Source organism: Aquila chrysaetos, chromosome 19 (assembly GCF_900496995.4).
Source record: "Aquila chrysaetos chrysaetos chromosome 19, bAquChr1.4, whole genome shotgun sequence".
Taxonomy (NCBI): Eukaryota; Metazoa; Chordata; class Aves; order Accipitriformes; family Accipitridae; genus Aquila; species Aquila chrysaetos.
The window spans coordinates 15,493,182-15,512,209 of NC_044022.1; the positions used below are offsets into that span (position 1 = coordinate 15,493,182).

The 19,028-nt window shown below is 48.0% G+C and overlaps 1 protein-coding gene across 1 annotated transcript in view; it reads left to right on the plus strand.

The window, feature by feature from the left end:
- The first annotated feature begins 4,885 nt into the window (after positions 1-4,885).
- Positions 4,886-19,028, plus strand: part of MAML2 (mastermind like transcriptional coactivator 2) — a 220,612-nt gene continuing 206,469 nt past the window's right edge. Inside the window, 2 exon segments of the mRNA XM_030042334.2 lie at positions 4,886-5,167; positions 5,169-5,525. Of these exon segments, the coding sequence (XP_029898194.2) occupies positions 5,117-5,167; positions 5,169-5,525 (408 nt within the window). The 5' untranslated portion in view covers positions 4,886-5,116.

Consider the following 19,028-nt stretch of genomic DNA (forward strand, 5'->3'; position numbering starts at 1 on the left):
AAGAGAGCTCAGTATGTGATTAGACTTGGCGTGGGTGATTAATGATCTTGCTTGGAAATTACTTTGGTTCCTGCAATGTTTCAATAATCTGCTCTAGTTTAAGTTCTGTAACTAGAGACTATGATAATGATAAAGTTCACACAAGGTATTTATGCACAGGATCAGGCTTACTAATGTGATGTACTTCTGGGAGAAAAGGCCCTTTTCAGTCTATATTCTATGTCCACTTCTTGCAGTGATGTATGAAAAGAAGTGATTTTTCTCCCCGTGTCCCTCAGTTTTTGGAAGGAAAGTCATTTGTGGATCAAATGGGATGGTAAACTTTGCTAGTAGTAGATAGCTGTTACTGTCATTTTCTTTCAACAGTGGAGGCTTCTCCTGTTTCCAAAAAGCAGCTATTTCTAGCAGTTCAGCAGGCAATTACAGGCAATTCCCATGCTTAGCTCCTCTAGTTTACTTTTATTTGGATAAATAAAGACTTGTAGTTTTATGCTTCTTTAAGTCTGTCTGGATAAACAGAGTGGGTGTGTTAGATAAACATATGTAAATACAATACCACTCCAAGAGAAATATCCAGCACACACAAACTAGACTTTATAAAGTTGACTTTCTGATTCTGCTTTGAGAAATAAGAAACACCAATTTCTAATCTGAATTTAGAGGTGAGACAAAAGAATGTAAGAAAGTATGATCTACCAGCCAAGGAATAATACAAGAAATATGTGAAATGGTACTGAAAGAACCTGATAATAACCCCCTCAGTGGCTCCACTTCCCTGAATAGTTTATGTGAATTTTGGTATTTTTCTAGGTAGTAAGTGATGGCATGCGGTTGTTTTGTTTGTTGTTGTGGTTTTTTTCCCTGTTTATTAAATAAGATGTAGACACAGTTTCTTTAGATTGCTCTGAGGATTATATTCTTAATTAAAAAACTGGTGTGTGTTCCAGATGGCTTATTTTACAGTTTAAGCAGAGCAGTAATTGCATGCACCTTGTGCCCCAAATTTAAGGACAAGAAAACTGACTCAGGTGCAGTCAGACTCTGCTCCGAAGTTAAACAATTTACCGGGTGAGCTGCATGGTACGTGAGCCTGCCTAGCTGGGAATACCCCAGGAAATACACGTATGTATAACTGTAGTCATTCAAAATGGCTAAGAACCCTCGCTGAAAAGCAAGTAATGGAAATGGCTGAAAATTCAAAGCTCTGGTTTGCAAAACCCTCCGCAGGACTGATATTAAACACGTGCCCTTCCGGTGGAGTTAATATAACTTTGAAGTAATTTGATACGCGATCTCTAAACACAGATGAACGAGGTATGCGCCTAGATTTAAGCATGTACTCAAGTTTTTAAGTGACATAGGTTCAGCACAGCCTTTTTGTTCCACTTTTGGAAAGTTATTAGCACAATGGGATGTCTATGGTGAGAATTCCTAGCTGTGGAACCCAGCACAAATAAGCATTTTGCTGATCTGGAAGGGGCTGCCGACTTAGGGAACTCGGAGCTTCGACAGCAGTAGTGAATTCACACAGAATAAATGCTCAAGCATGACAGCTCATGTGAGATTACAGTATCATGTAGAAAGGTCACAAATTAATGTTGACAGAAGGAAAAAAAGTAATTATTTAGGACCTGTTATGTTAATGTTTTATCATGTGTGTTTATTAGAATGCCTATGACACGAATCACAAGTGATGTTATGATGATGTTAAGAACCGTTTGCCTTTAAGAAAACTGACAACTAGCCAAACCAAAAATGATGAGCGGTACGCAGGGGCTGGCAACATTCCCTAGGGTCTTCTGGACAAAACTTGAAAGGCTGAGGGATGGATTTAGGGCATTTCCTTCTCTGAAACACCAGGGGCAGCATTCGCTGTGTATTGAGAGACCGGGACTTTCAGCGCAGCCCTGCAACCAGCTGTCTCTCGCCCTGAAAGGGATGTATTAAACCACAGAACACGAGATGCTGCTTGGCAAAAAGTAAGTCTTAAACACCTTCAGTTAAAATTCAAAAATCTTTGTTCTGAAAGATCATTCTACAAAATCTTGTAAGAGAGGGAGAACTCCTGCGGCTACTCTGGTATCTTCCGGAGCAGCACCACCAATTCCATATTCCCACAGCAAGTTTGAAAACCCCGGGCAAGACTTCGTTTAAAACACCCTTGCTTATTCTCCATGAGATTCGTGTGTTACTGTTACACGTGCGTTCTGTGACTGACCCTCTTAAGCACAGCAGTGACATCTGAGCTGTAAAGAACGAATAAAAGCCGTAGGGAGGCCTGAAGCAAAGGTAACATTGTCTATTATTTTACAAACATTAAAATTTCATTTTATTTTCCAACTGTGCCAGCCCATTGTTCTCAACAGATGCATGCTACCGTTATGTATCAAATAATAACCCACTCTTCCTGGGTTGTTCAAGGTTAAACAAAAAAAATCCCATTTTCCTGTTAGCAATAATGCCTTCCTCTGAGGGTAGCACATCCACAAGCCTGGCTTCCCCAGACCTCGACCCTCAGTGAAGAATCAAAGTCTTTGCTGGGGCAAACGTGGGTCTGAATGTGCTGGAGACTCCGGCTGGTGCTCACACAGCCAGATCCTGGAAACCTGCGTGGGTGGTTGCTGCAACGTGAAGGGGATGGGGGTCATGAAAGCGGGGGCTTTCGTATTTCCCATATGTCCGGTGCTGTGTATCTTTTATGTATTTTGGGGGGAATTTCCAAGAATGTGTCATTTCATCACTGGCATTCGAAGTATTTATGTGTCTGACTTTGGAAGGAAGATAAAACCACCTGAAAGAGGTTAGTTCCTCCTCACCCTCAGCTTAATGCTCCCAGTACGTTGTGATGAAATTTCTGTATTTTTCTGATTGGACCCGCTGCAGAACTAAACGAGATGATGCGCCCTTGTATTAGGGGCTGTACAGTCCCAAAAGACCTTAAAGGTTTTCCATCAGGGCTGTGTCTCTGCATGTTTGGGGGCCATTTTTATTCCCAAAGAGGTATTTGGGAATTCGGGTAATACAGCCACAGTAGCAGAGCGGCGTATTGCTTTATTATAAAGCCGACCAGCTCCCAGCTACTTCTGCATCCTCCTTCACAGCTCACCTACAGCAACACGCAGAACCTGACGGCTGCCAGCCGCAGCAAGGCCAGCGCCAGGGGCCAGACCTCGCAGTCGGCCACCCCTGCTCTAAACAGAGGAGTCGGGCAAGAGGAGCGCCAAGGCTGTGTCTCTCCCGGGGAGGAACCGAAGCGCAGGCGCTTCGTGCCTTGCCCCAAACACCCAAGAAGGTCGTGTCAGAGCCCGGAGCTCCCACATCCCAAGCCTGACCTCGTGTCGTGCGCTCGTCCCGTGCATGAGAGCGCCCTAGGAGGCACTGCTTGTTTTTTCGACCGTCTGTTCCAGAGAAATCCAGCTGGTAGAGGAGCGCAGCGCCGTGATTTATTTGAGAACTCCCTCGTACCCGCCTGAAGGTCTCGCCGCCGGGGGAGGAGGGAGAGAGCGGGAGGCTGCGCTGCTCGGCGGCTGCTCAGGCGGCTCCCCGCCCGCCCGCGCCCCGGCCCGGCACCCAGGTACCGAGCGAGGAGGGGAAAGGGGATTTCCTTGGCTTCCTCCCATGCAAATACCTCCCGGGGAGCGGCGGCGGCGGCGGCCCGACTCCCCTGCGCGGCCGCTGGGAGGCTCCGCGCCTCGCCCCGGCCTCCCCGGCGCCGCGTCCCCGGCCGCGCTATCGGTGACACCCGCCTCCCGCCCCCGCTCCGCTCCGCTCCGCACGGAGGGGCAACGGGCAGCTCGGGCACCCGGCGGCGGCGGCGGCGGCGGCAGCGTCCGGCGGAGGCAGCGCCGATAGCCCACCGGCAACCACCCGCCCCGGCGGGTCGGGGATGGAATATACAAAAACACAAAGGAAAAGTGGCTGGACTGTGCTGGGTGCAAAATGCTGGAAGTTTGTAAGTGCAACTCTCCGTTTGTAATTACTGTCTGAAGAGGGGCTGGCTTTTTTTTTCCTTTTTCCTTTTTTTTTTTTTCCCCCGTGCTTTTCTTGAAACTGTACTTGAAACTATTCAGTGTCTGGGAGTATAAGGGAAAGTATGCGAGAGGAGTTCTCTGCCTGGGTTCGTAGCTTGCTGCTTTATTACTAAGGGGGGAAATAAGCACTGAAAGCAGTACGGATTTTATCCAGTGGCTGGATTAACTGAAGGCGAAGCGTGGTCTGGAAGTCCACTGACTGACATTGTTCCGGACTGGGGGATCCGTCTCTATTATTTTTAGAGGAACTACAATTTAGCGGCAGACAGTTGGACGCAGTAATAAACCGAAGAGTGGCCAGCAAAGAGCGGGCGAGAGAAACGAGAAAGCACAAAGACTAAACTAACCCCAGCCGCCTCCTCCTCCTCCTCCTCCTCCTTCCCCGGCTCTTTATTTGCACAATTACTAAAGACTTTAGGGAAAAAAAACAACCAACAACAACAACAAAAAAGCAACCCCCACTCCCTCAAATCTACGAGATTTTTGGTCCGCCGGGGGGTTTCTCCGTGCCGCCGAGCACGGCAATGCCTTAAATTTCCACTTCAAGGAACAACCCCCCCCCCCCCCCCCGCTCCCCCGAAATAAAATAAAATCAATAAACCTGCCAAGTCTCACTCATTCCCGGGGGAGATCTCCTTCATCCAGGGACTCATTTTGGAGGCAGCGGCTCGCTTTATTTATTTTTTTTTTCCGCCCTCCTCCCCCGGCGGAGCTCCCCCCCCCCCCCTCCCCGGGCGCCCTTTCCGCCCCGCGGAGCCCCCTCGGCGGGGGCTGCCCGGCCCCGACCCCCGCCCCTCCCGCCCGGCCGATGCTGGCACAACCCTAGCGCCCGCCGGACGCCCCCCGCCCCGTCCCCGTCCCCGTCCCGTCCCCCCCCCACGATCTGTCAGCCCCCCGCGGGGCCGTCACCGCCCGGGGGCCGGGTGGGGGTGGGCTGGGGGCGCGGGGCTGACCGCCCTCCGCCCCGCCGCCAGCCCCCGGGCTCGGGCTCCCGCCGCTGCCCCCGCCTCCCCCCCCCCAACCCCCCCTCCTCCATGCGGCAGTGAGGACCGACCCATCCGGAGGGCCAGGACCGGCAGCCAGCGATGGGCGACACGGCTCCCCCCCAGGCCGCGGGGCTGGGGGCCGGGCTGCTGGGGGGGGGGCCCGGCGGCGCCCCGGGTGCACAGCGCCATCGTGGAGCGGCTGCGGGCCCGCATCGCCGTCTGCCGCCAGCACCACCTCAGCTGCGAGGGGCGCTACGAGCGGGGCCGCGCCGAGAGCTCCGACCGCGAGCGGGAGAGCACCTTGCAGCTCCTCCACCTCGTGCAGCAGGGGCAGGGCGCCCGCAAGGCCGGCAAGCACCCCAAGGCGGCCGCCGCCGGCGGCTCGGCCACCCCCGCCGCCGCCGCCGCCGCCGCCGCGCCCCCGGACTACCACCAGCACCTCCTCAGCAACGGCGGCATCAACGGGGAGCAGCCGGCGGGGGAGCAGCGCGCCTCGGCCCTCCTGGCGGTGAGTCACAGCGGCCCCTGCCGGCGGGAGGGGGCCGCGACGCGCGGCCGTGAGGTGAAGCCCCCCCCCCCCCCCCCGCCCGCTCCCCTCAGGGCACACGCACCCCCCCGCCCCGGCCCGATCCCCGGCAGCCGCCCCTCCGGCCAGGCGCGAAGGTGGGGTCGGCGCCGAGGCCGAGGCCCGTCCCCAGCCGAGGGCTGGCCGAGGCGGGGGTGCCCGCGGCCGCCCGGCTCGACCCCGCTGCGCCCGGCGCTCCCCGCGGAGGTTCCTACCGGGTGCTGGGCCCCGCGGTGGCGTCGAGGGTGTGAGGAGCGGCGGGCGGGTCTGCCAGGCCCGGAGCGGGGGAGCCGGGGCACGTGTCCTCCCTCGAAGGGATTTTGGGACTGCGTGGGCTCTCTTGGGTTGTGGTTCTAAAGAAGCGTCGCGCGCCACCGCCCCGCCAAGGCGGTGACAGCGGGCATCCCTGAGGAGGGCCGCCGGCGGCAAACGCTGTCGGCGCATCCCCAAGCGGGGGCGAAAAGCAGCGCTGAGGTACTGCCCGTGCTCAGAACTGCCCCCCCGCCCCACCTCATCCCGCTCGCCGGGGCGTCGGGCAGCTGTTCTCGCTCGAGGCAGCAGTTTCCCGCCGTGTCCCTCGAACTCGGCCAGTATTTGCGCACGAGGCGGACGGGCAGCGCCGAGGAACCAGAGCCCGTGCGCGCGGCGGAGCTGCGTGCCTCAGCGACCGGCAGGCGCTTGCAGAAGCGGCGCGGGAGCGTGCGGCGACGTCCGGCAGAGCGGCGGCTCGCGCCCGGTGCTCCGAGCGCCAGCTCCACCAGAAACGGTCGGTTTGTTACCGTCACCGAGTGCGTTTCGTGGAGCAGGGTTACAAGAGTGTTCCGGGCACTGCCGCTTCCTAAATGCCGTGTTGACCTTTTTCAACTGGGAATTGCTCTGAACATGTCAAGGAGGCGAAGCCTTGTCTCCTGTTAACTTTATTACGAGCAGTCCGTGTACCACACTTTTGAAGGCGTGTGCTGCGCTGTGCTGCCTTCCAACTCTTAATTCTCGGCACACATGCGAAACGTTAAGAGGAGTGACTGCGTCCTGATAGGCCCGTGGCTGCTATTCGAACGGCTGAAAATAGATCGCTCCCTCCACTCCAGACATCAAACCTATCTTTCTTAGTGCCTGACGTATGCTAAAGCGGGACCTTTGTGGTTGTTTCTCCCTTCTTACCCGGGAGTTCGCTGCTGTGCGTGGATCAACGTTTGGGGCTGCGTTACTCAGCATCATTTGTGAGGGTGATGATGTAAGTGTTAATGCGATAACATTGTGTCTGAGGGGAGTTTAGGTGCTTCGACCTGACTCAGTGTTCAGATTAAATCTCCCCACGTTCCTTGTCACAATCGAGAAAGCCATTATCTTATTTTTCCAGTGTGTATTAATGAAATGCTTTGCACTTGTCTTGTGGGAAAAAAAAAGGCTTTTGCCTAATAACGTATGTCCCAGAAAAATCTACTTTTCTGAAATCAGGGTCCAGGCCTGTGTGGGTTTTTTTTGTTTGTTTTCATTTTTTTTCACTAGTTGTTACTATTATTATGAAATAGCTGGAGGCAGCTGTTTGAAAGTTCTAATGAAACAACTCCAAAGCAAATATTGAAAGATTTTCATCTTTTAAATGCAGAGAGATTGTCCTTGTTTCTGAAATACCGCTAATGTTTGTTAACCTCCTCTTTGCTGGAGAATGCCGTGCACGGCCCTCGCTCCACGTTGCGTGTTGCGTTACCTCCCAGATAACTCTGTACATATGTGTCTTTGACAAGGGAAAGGTCTGACAAAGTCCCCCTCGTTTTTGCACGCTAGCGTCCGGTAATCCTGCTGACAAGGTATGTGACTTCACTGGGCATGGGTTCACTGGGCCCTGAACCATGTTTTGACACTGAAGAAATGCTGGCTCATGAAGCGGTATTGTTGTAATGGTATCGCTGCACATCACTGATCCTCCCACTCTGTGCTTGACACAGACATTCCTCATTTGCTGCTCTGGTAGGACTGCCTAATTAAGGAACAGAGAAAGGCATCGGTTCAAAGTCACGTCTCTGTGTCATGGAGGCACATGTTCCCCTTACCCAGAGCTCCGTAGAACGTCATTGTTGCAAATATTAAAAAGGAAAAGCAAACCACACAGTGTCTGAGTGGGATGAATTCAAGTGGCTGAGGGTCATACATTGTGCTCCTGGTCTTGAAAATTCAGAGGGCAGGGTTGGGCCAGGCAGCAGTGCGGTCTTGCTTTCCCTCCAGCCATAGCTGGAGGAGGAATTTGCTCTACCAGTTATTCCAAAGGTACTTGAAGAGGAAGGACAAGACAGACTAAGCCTGTGCATTATAAATGGATGGTGAAGAGAACCATCTCTAAGCAGAATTCATCCTCCATGGGGCGTTTCCCAAGAGGAAATCCAGTGGAAGCCTGATAGGCACTGTTCCTCTAATTCCAGACTTTTTGCTTACACCGGGCAGCAGATCTGAGGTGTGCAGGGTCCTGCAGCGAGGTGCAGCTCTGAGCTTCAGTTGTGGCAGGTACAGCTCTGGCACAGGGAAGCACAAGACAGGAGCATTTGTGCGAGTCTCACACTGAGCGTATGAGATTGGACACATCTCGGACTCCACGGGGGGATTGTAAAGCTTCACCTGCCTTGCTCTAGGTCCACCAGTTAAAAAAGAACTCCGCACAGATAAGAGCAAAGGCAGTCATAACTCTCTTTGGGGAGTTCTGGCTATCAGGACACTCTTTGTCTGCAAAACCAAGATTGTCCCTGCGCTTCCTCTCCTGAAAATAGCTGGGTTGTTTCCTTTGCTTTGCAGGTCCCACTGCTCTTGTTACAAGTGTGCCTGCCATGTTTAGTGGCATTGGATGGGTCATTTACACAGTTGGACTCAAGAGTAAATATTTGACACTCGATAACATTTGATACAATGTTCACTTGAACATAGCAAAGAGCTTGAAGTGATTATGTGACATTGTTGATACTATTATTTGATAATTATCTTTTCCCAGTGGACAGTTCAAAACCGGCAGAAGAGAGAGTTTTTAGTGGGGTTTGGTTTGGTCTTAACTCGGCAGAGTTACCTTGATTTTTGAGAAAGCATCTTTGGCAGCAGCATTTTCTAACTGGAGAGTGGAGACCAGATTTTTTTAGCTGGACCAATGGATGTGCATGGATGTGAAGGAGAAATTTATTCTTCGGTACATGGCTAGGAAAGTTTTTGTATTTTCTGCCTCCCTGCATTTCCCAAGGGCTAGCATTTGTTTTTTTATATGGTGGTGTTACTTTTCATGGTACGGAGTGGAACAGATAAAATATTCTGTCTTTCTTTTATACATACATCTATAGGTATGTATATGCCCTCCAGCACTTAGCTGTTTATATTATTTATATTATATACAAACAGTTAGCCCTGGAGGGCATTCTTCTGTGGCTTAAGCATTGAACTGGTAATACCAAAGTTCTTGCATGGCAGTTTCAAATCTCCAGCGGCTGATGCGTTCCTTCACTTTTCTGACATAGGCTGAGCACTGTTCATTTTGCTCTGTGCAAGCTGCAAACTCTGTTTCGTGGGCATTTTTGTATTATTCTGGTCAGGTTCTTTCATTGCAGCCATGACACTGGTGGCTGTCAGTGTGTTAAGCGATGTTTGTCATCAGTCACAGGTGACTTGTTCTACTTTCACCCATCTCAAAGTTGTGCTGAATTTATCATTATAAGGATTAATTTAAAATATTAATTAACTATATTAATATTTTCTGTACTCAGAAGAGTGACTGAGAAAGTGGCCTGCTCCCAAGATGCAGCCTGCAAGCAGGTGAAAAAGAAAAGGGAACACAGTACCATAAAGACGATGTAGCCAAGGAAGAGGGGAATGGATTAATTCCTCCTACTCCCCTAAATTCCCATCAACGGCAGTACGAATCTGGAAGAGTCAATGGGTTTGTCCCAGTTCCCTGAGGTCCTCAGTGGAAGACAGGGTTGCCTGAGTGGTGCCAAGAGCCAAGTTTGGCTTGTAAAACCTCAGTTTAGGCAGTTATTTTATGTGGAGATCCTTTAATGATCATGGAAGCCCTGACTTTGTTTCCTAATAACTTTTTTTTATGATCCACACTGTGCTTGCTGAGGTTTGGCCTCCCCTGTGCTAGCATTAAAGATTCTCAAGTATTTTAAAAGGAAGGATTGTGCTCTGCTGTCTTTGGCCCAAGTTTACACTTCCCCTGTCTCCCAAGCTCTTTGCTTTGTTTGCTAGTTGGCTCCTAGGGTACCCTGCAGAAATAGCTGCATTTTCTGGTTCTGGACATATGTAACTTTTGGAAGCGCTCTGAAGCAAGCAGTATAAGGTGACAACCTATGGGGTGAAGTGACATTACGGTGCGATGAGCACAGGTGGATTAAAGCACAAACCCTTCTGCAAAGCTGAGCTGGGATCTTTTGACTAACAAGTTCGGTGCCAAAGCAATGAAATGTTCTGTTTGTGAGGTGAAGGACCAATGTTTGCTCCTAGTGCTTCTGCAGGAGCAAAGCTGGGTTCTGATAAAAACAATTTATGTAGCCGAGTCAGGTAAAATGAATAAGTCACATTGCCTTTGTGGGTAGAAAACTTTGATCTGCTGTCATGGGCCCTCTGGCCTGCTGGGAGCCATTTGGTTAGGATAGACATGGGCGTCATTTAAAATCTTTGTTCCCTCGGCTGTGAGAACGTTTTCCAAACCAAAATCAAGACCCCCTGGAAGCTGCATAAAAGCTATATTTAATGAAAAGTTCAGCAAGTGAATTTGTTAAATGTATGTTAGCGCAGCGGCCTTTTCAGTCCTAGCTCTCCAGTCAAATCACTTGCCGCCTTTGAAGCTTTTTAAGCTTTGAATATATTTAATGAAACTCTCCTCCATTCTGAAACTGTTTAACAGACTGTTTCCCCCACCAAAGTTCCTGTAGGTAGCGAGCAGAGGAACAGTTTGTCTGCCTGGACTTGACGCACTCTCCGAGGCCAACCCATGGGCTTCTTAACCTCCCTGACTATTACGGCACGACCTCTGATAGAGCTCTTGCATCCCCTGCGGTCCTCAAATTGAGTCCCTTGTGTGTAGCACCACAACAAAGGAGAGTGATAAACAGCTGCTGTTTTTTCTGCGCTGAGAAGTGTGACTCCAGCAAAAATGTTAGCCACATTGTGGGGAAATCTGAACCTTAGAAAGGTACGTCTGAGTCAGAGAAGCTGCTTTGCTGAAACTTTGGCTTACTTCACTATTATTACTTCTCCCCTCGCAGAGAACGCTGCCTGCAGAAGGTATATGTGGGGTTCAGTTAGCTTGCAGTGACCAAAAAAACCCCAGCAGCTAGGTTAGTCAGCAGGTTAAGAAAGGCCGTAACATGCCTCTCTTCCTAACTGCTGTCAGTGGTCCTTTCTACCAAGATACCATCTTCAGAGGCCAATTGTAGTCTGACTTTCTTATCAAGTCCGTTGGCTTATGAAACTGAAACTTCACCCATGTCTCATTACTGGAAAAGAAGGGCTCCATCCTGCTCCCTTTGACAACTTTGGGAAGGGTAGTGTCTCCACTGGTAGATTTATACTGCACCTCCTACGTGGTTTAGGAGGAGCTGGAAGCTGGCAAGCTGCTCCAGCTAACAAAGCGCTGGCATAGAGGTGCCAGCTCTGCCAGCAAGCGTCTCTGTGACCTTGCGCATGTCCCCTGTTGTGCCACTATTTCCATTCTGTGCTTGAGCTCTTCAGGTGGCACTGTCTCACTGCCTCGCACATGGGACCCTGGTCTCCGCTGAGGGCCCAGCTCTACATGATAATGACCTGACACCATCATGCCTATGGAGTTCAGGAAGGCGATTAAAGAAACCACTATGCAACACATAGTGTTTAGAGGACACACAATCAGCTACATGGTACGTAGAAGAGCTTTGGCCACCTGACTGGTCCAAAGAGAAGAAGAGGAACAAGGGCTTTGCTCTTTGGTGCCTCTCTCCAGTGTCCACATGTCAGCGTTCCCCTGCGTGACTTCCCAGGGATGGTACTCCCAGCAGCAGTAGCATGAAGCTGATGGGATTCATGACAGGGCTGTGTTTTCCTCAAGTATGAATCAATGGCTGTAAACCTGAAAAAAGGATCTTACCTGTATCATGCTGCTACAGTTTGGAACAGCTTTGAGCAGTGAAAGAGGCAGTGGTCTTGCCTGCAGAAAAGAAGGAGTTGGTGCCAAGTGAGATTTGGATCACTTTTTCAACTTAACAGTATTAAGAGACAGATTTTTTTTTTTTTTTTTAGATGAAGGCATAAACTACTTATGCCCCAGATTTCCCATGAAAAGCTTCCTATAGCCTCTTGAGAGCCATCCTGTGAATTTGTCATACCTTGTCAAGGTCTTCCAAAGTATTATTAGATGCAGGTAATCAATCCATAATTGTACTCAACTGCCAACACCAATACCTAACACAAAATACCTGCAACTCTCAAGCAACGGTTCTTAGGTGAGCGCATTGTAAACTAAAAACTCAGTGTTTCTACTCTGACTCGAGGATCTATTCAACAGATTACTCCTGTTATTTGACTTCCGTAAACCTCAGTTTCCTCTATGAAAAATACTATTTATCACCTTTGTAAAGTGCATTGAGATCTGATGGTGAGTTTTATGGCTTAGAAGCCAAATTCATTATTGATGGAGCCTAAGACAGGGTATTTGAACGTTTGCTTTGGCAAAGCTGCAGGCAATGCATATGAGTTGATGGCCTCTTCTTATTTGACTTCTGCGTTTTCAGCCTTTGAGGTGCACTCAAATCACCTTTTCAGCCTTTGACCCACAGGTATGAGCACTGGAAGTACAAACCCAAATGAGTCTTTTACATAATCACATGACTCCCAGAGCTGGGTTTTTATGGCACTGCGTTGCCAAGATTCACAATAAAAGTGCAAGATGTGGCAGTGCCCCTTCTTTTCAGGAGAGAAAAGCATTTCCCAACTTTTCATTCATAATCACAAATGTATGCTTCATATTTTCTTGCTTTACTTGCTGTTGATTCTGCAGCACTTTGTACTCAAATTAGTCTCCCAATTAAGTTGGCTGTGTCCAAGCACTTCATGTACTTGATGCTCCAGCAAACTGGGAGCAAAGCGGGACTGGAACTGAGAGCATACATGCAAGTCATCTGCTCTTGGTCGAGGCCGCAGCTGCACCCCAGCACTAGCAGGTGGGAGCCACCTTGTCCTGCATGTGTTGCCTTCCATCTGGTAGGAATGGAGGAAGGTTCACATTTATGGCTTGGGGTGGGAGAAAGACTCAGAAATATCTCTTAATTGAATAACTTACACAGAATTCCAACACACTTACTGAAAAATTATAATTTATTTTGTTTTTAATTTGAAAATACCTCATGCCCGTGGCTTCACGTACGGGTGTTGGCATTTCCCTGAAGAAATTCCTTTTGTTCAGAAATGGCTGCTGTAGCTATTTTTACCTGTGTCACTCAGTTATAATTCTGATGCTCTTGCAAACCCAGCTGAATCAAGGTGCAGAGAAATTAGTACCAATTAGAAATCGGCATGAAAGTGCTTCTGACACAGTGAGGAAGCAGATCTTGCAAACCCATTTACCTTCTGCCTGAGCCTGAAGCTGGCTGAAAGACCCGGTAAGATCCTAGACTAGCAGATGAAACCCCAAGAAAGTTCATCATGGCTATTCTGTTTTGAAACAAAACATGCTATTGTGCAAGAGTCATCTCTGTGGTACCCTGGCTTTATTAGAGAGCTCTGCGGGCACCTCCCTAGAGTAGGTGTTATACAAACACCCAGTGAGAACGGTGCCCTTCCCTGCATACCTTAGGGCCTCAAGAGACAAGATAGACAAAGAATGGAAGAAGGAACAGAAGCACAGAAAGGTCAAGTGTCTTGCCCAAGGTCAAACAGCAGGTCAGTGGCAGAGCTGGGAACGGAGCCCAGATTTCCTGACTCCTAGTCCAGCACTCTATTAATCATCTCTTTGCTTTGTGTTCTGTGGCCTGTTACTGTCCATAGGAAATGTGAGGATGACTTTCCGACAGCTTTAGAGTTACTTCGTAGTTTTGGAAACTATTGATCATCAGCACACTTTTGAGATAAAGAGGTCATGTACTAGACATATGCACTAGAGGATTCAGAACTAAGTGCTCTAGGTATCGGTTTCATTCCAGGACACTGAAAAGCCATATTTGATAATCCCAAACATTTCCTCTAAGTCAGATTTTTTAAGTCTTTTTTCCCTTACATTGTGTACAAAGTGGTTTGTTTTACAGAGTTACTCATCACAGTTGAACTCCTACATTGGTGCTTGCCCTATAAATTATTTCTTCCTTGAAAACGAGTTACAGCAGTTATTTAGTTAGCAGGGCTTTTCTTCTCCATGGAATTTACCAATGAAACAGTCAGAAAACCAGAGAGTCAACAGTCCTGAGACACTTGTGATTCTTACTTATTTTCATTCCTCACCGTACGATGTATTCAGTTTTCAAAGTCTTTCAATGGAATTATCTTGATCACAAAGTTAATTATACCTGTGAGATTTTTTTTCTTCCCAAAAATTTTGACTTGAGGCAAAACTCTGGCTACCGTGGTAATGACTTATCGAGAGTCTCTTGTAAACAATAGTATAATCACTTTCTTATAGTCATGGCAACAGTGTTTAAGCAATGAGCTTACTGAACACAATGTGCGCTGTCTCCACTGAATAGCTATTGCAGCACTGAAGTGTATGCTGCTCATTTTCAGAGGACTCAGCGACATAAATTATTCAGCAAAACAACACTGCTTCAGAAAGTGTCTTTGAAATTGTTGTGTTTTTTACTAGCCAGAGAAAGATGCTTATCGGTGCTGATGGGGCTGCGTTTAGTTACAGCATGACAGTGTACGCTTTGGGCCAGGTCCGCTCCCACTGAATTTAAGGGTGTCTGTCTCAAACCATTTGAGAACTGTGCTACCTGTTGGCAGGGTCATGCTTCACTTGATAACATTTGCTGCCGTGTGAAGTCCCTAATGTGGAGGGCAGAATGGCTCAGGAGGATGCATCCTGCACATATGCATGGTGTGAAAGGTGGTGACTAGGTGCAGAAGGAGGATTTTTTTTTAATGAACAAGGCGTTCACTCCAGCAGGGCTGATCCTTTCCTTGGCCCAGAGGATCACCTGGATTCCTGTTCAGTGGGTAGGGGAGGCACCTTGGAGAGTGGATGCCTTCACAGGAAGCTTCAGAGTTGAACCCGAAGACAAGGAATTGCTTCTGATTTTTCTGTTTATTTTGTTTTTACAGCTCTCTTATTCAAATAGCTAGACCTGGAGGAAAGACCTTGTTGGCAACAGTTGTTGTTTTGAGATGAGTCATTCCACCAGATTTCAGAAATGCCACCCCAGTGACAGTTGGCGAAAATGCTGCATGGGCTGTTCAGTTTATGTTTTTCACTTTGGAAAATCAGACCATTTATAGGGTTCGGTGGCTTAGAAACAAGAGCCAGAAAAGAAGGGAACGGTCCGGGATACGGGACAGGAAGGGAGGGCAGGGGGAAGGGAAGGGAGGGAAGGGAAGGGCGGGAAGGGAGGGAAGGGAAGGGAAGGAAGGAAGGAGGGAAGGGAAGGGAAGGGAAGGGAAGGTCTTGCAGGTAATTGCCTTTTCACTTCCCTTTCACTCAATTCCCTTTTCCCTTCCCTACTTCCCTTCCCTTCCCTTCCCTTCCCTTCCCTTCCTTTGTTTTTCCCTTTCCCCTTTTTCCCCTTTTCCGCTTTCCCTCTCCTTCCACCCCTTTTTTTTCCTTTTTTTCCCTTTTCCTCACTGCTATGGTATCTCAACATCTGAGCTTCTGAGTCTTGATTCTGATCTGATTGGCCCCTCCTGAAACCGCCTATGGGAAATACTATGGACCTGGCACTGTAGAACATCAGCCTAATGCAGGATCAAGGTCTTTATTTCTGGTCATTATGCTAGTTTATAGTCAATTGTTTTGTTTTCCAAAGAAGTGCATTCTCTCTGCTTCTCTAAAAGTTTTTGGTTCAACATCCTTCCAAGCTAGATATACTTGGTCTTCAACATGGGGCTGCTTACCTCTATGGCCCAGTTCCCGGAAACAGTTATGCATGTGCTTAATTGTGCACACATGGGTAATCGCACTGAAATCAAGATGTGTAGAATTAAGCAAGTCTAGAAGTATTTGCAGGGTTTGGTCTTTGTTCAACAAACAGGCCTCAGCCTGGCTGAAGTCCACGACATGCTACAAAAAGAAACTGAATTCAGAAGTAAGTAGCGTATTAATTATCAATAGACTTATTTCTTTAAACCAGTTAATTCTGTACTTTTAAAAACTACTTTCCATTTTTCCTGCAAATCCAATTGCTCTTCCTTTCACATTCATTTTTCCTCTTCACTGCTCAACTCCCAGCAGACCTGAGCTGCCAGCCACATGATCCCCTTTCATAATGATTTGAGTTCTGATGTTTCTTTTTTCCTACCAACTTGGTGTATTACCATAATGGTTCCTGGGACATATTTTGGCCAGCTTTTAGGGAGAGAGAGAGTCACAGTGTTTCAGACCTTCATTTCCAAATGCAGTATTAAATATAATCCTTATAATTACAGCACTGCCACTTGGACCACTGTAGTTCAGGCTATGTCAATATGTCATCAAAAGCTCTCTTTCTCGGGAGCTGGAACTCAGTCATGTTGATTGAATTGAAATTTGACGGCCAGCAGCTGCAAACACACTCTGGCCCCATCCCCTCGCCTCCCTGCCTTTTTTTGCTTTTACCACAAAATCCTCCTGCTTTCCGTCAAAGTAAGTCGTGAGTTTACAGAACAGAGATAATGGCTGATTCCAGGCTAAGTTATTCTGAGCCACCCCTTCGGGTAAGTCTAGACTGTCCTTCGAGGGGTGCCCCGAGGCAACCTGAAGGCACAATCTGCTATCTGTGCCAATGGTGAACTTGAGAGCACAGCCCCAGGTGCAGCGTCCTCAGACTATGCATGACCATCCTCCCTGTTGGAGCTCGTAGGATGCCATCAGTGTCACACTCGCAGCTAAAGAAGCTGTCGACACGCCTGGGCTGAAGTCTGTGAGGCTCCTGTGTAAGCAGGGCTGGGAGCACTGCAGTCCTTTCCCCTCTTGTCACCTTGGTCAATCGCCATACAGACCTCGCTATTCATCTAAGCAAAGGCATCAGTACCAGGGTAATTCCCAGCAGCAGTTTATACTGCAAGTTTAACATACATTTTTTTAGCCCTAGGGGACTGGAGGAAAAAAACAGCTTTGAACTAGGGGGGGGGGGGGGCAGGGGGAAATGGTATCCAGTAGTTGTATAACATGATCCTGTCATTTTCGGTACTTAAAAAACAAAACAAAATCCCAGCATTCATAACATGACATATTCAGGTTTTAAAAAGTGCCACTTGCCAATACACAGTAGCTACTTTTCATAAGGCCCTTTGGTCCATGTATTTACAGGTGGACCAGAATAGCTCTGCACAAGTTAATCCAGTCCCTTGAGTAAACAGTATGTACTTCTAAAACTTTCTATATATACCAACCATACGTAAGGGCTTTGACATGCATTTGTACCACACACAATACATCCGAGGGACCCTGATAGAGCCAGGATGGCTAGTGAGGTCGATAACCTCCTTGCTAGTGTACGGGATGTGCGTTCATTCTGTCAAGCCCATGAAGGGTAACTGCATTTGGCTGACCGGTGTGTCAAAAGGGCTATTTACTGAAACAGTCCATTATGTGGTTCTCAGAGCCCTCTCCCAGGACTTACTGTCTGTGCTTGGGTCTCCCAGGCTGTCATCAAAGCACAGGCTCTTTGACACAGGTCAGAAGGACTCTTCACCACAGCCTCGCACTGCCTCTTTTGGTCACAAAAGTCACACTCATCCCCTTCCCCTAGTAAAATCCTTCTCTGCCATCCCCCTCCTCCACTTCCCAAAGCTATTAGCCATTTCTCCTCCTCCTCCACATTCACCCCTATCTCACCTGGGCTATTGCCCTCCCTTCTCTCCTTTCATGCTCCTGACACTGCTTTGTAATGTTGTTTATCTAGCTTGGAAGGGCCAGAGGGCCAGGCTAATAGAGAGATGCTGAACACATGGTTTCCACATGTTCTCCTCATCTTCCCTTGTACTGCTTTTCTAGCTGTCTTCCTCTCTTTGCTTCAACTGGAAATCTAATGACCACAAGTGTATTGTCTCCTCCTCTCGTTATTTTTATAAAGGACGAGCTTAAAGGTCCTGCATCATTGTCACAAGAAACTTCGAGCAAAAACTTCCGTGAGTTGATGATGCACTTGTAGGTTCTCTGGCCTCTCACCACAGGCCATGGGTGCTCACAAACTGGGCATGCAGTTGTGAATGCTCGGGCTGCAGTTCAGAAAAATACTTAAAGAATATGTGTGAAGTTAAACATATGATTAAATGCTTTTCAGTTTGGGTGCTGCCTCCTTGAAGTGGGACCCCATATTGCAGAAGGCATCCTTATTGGCCTGATTCAGAAAATACTTAAGAGTATACCAAAGTTTTAAGAATAGTAGTACATCCACTGTCTTGTATTTTTAATGACCCTTAAATAGGGCAGGGTGGTATGGGCAAGGCAGAAAATGTGGAGGCTCTCCTGGTCATCTCTTACATTTCGACTCAAGCTCCAGAATCTGAGTGTCTCTGAACTCTAGATACATTTTTGTAGTGCTGCTGCCTACATGCCACTGTAATGTTCTGTAATGTAATTGTGTTGCATGCTCATATGCAGATTATTTAAAGCAATTATAATTAAATGAAGAGCAACTAAGTCCTAGAAAGGAAATGTTCTTACAAAGTTAGCAGTATTTCTATGACTGTGCTTGATGGGGAGTTGGACCCTTGGACCCTTGCATTCCTCTCCTGCATCCCAATGATCAGTCTGGGAACAGCTAGGACTCCAAATCCTTTTGACTTATAACATCTAGGCATCTAATCTTCTCTGTGTTGAACTGAAACCAATGGGAACTGGACACCTAATTGTATTTTTGGATCTCAGCCTAAAATCTCTGGAGTGCTTTGGAAAATTTATCCCTAGGAGATTTTGCTTGAGTCAAGAATATAGATGGGAGCCATTGCTCACAAAAAAAACCCAACATCTGACATCAGTGCATCAGTCAATGAGTCATCAGTGCCAGAGGTCAAAGTATTCTTTGTATTTACCTAAGAAGTAGTTACCTATTTACTTTCTGAAATGATGCTTGTAGTACTAACATGACATTTTGGTTTGCTGTACAGTGAAAACACTATTTTTAAATGCCTTGTATAATGACAGGCCCTGTTGTTTCTTTAAAAGTTAGAAATACTAGAGAACAAATGTAAAAGGCCCATTTCCTTCCTTGCTAGTATGTGTGGTCTAGGAAAAATCCTGAATTGTGCTAGTAGGACACTGTCCAGTCTCTTTTCTTGCCAATGATGTAAGTGTTGCTCCTTCAGAGAAGGCTG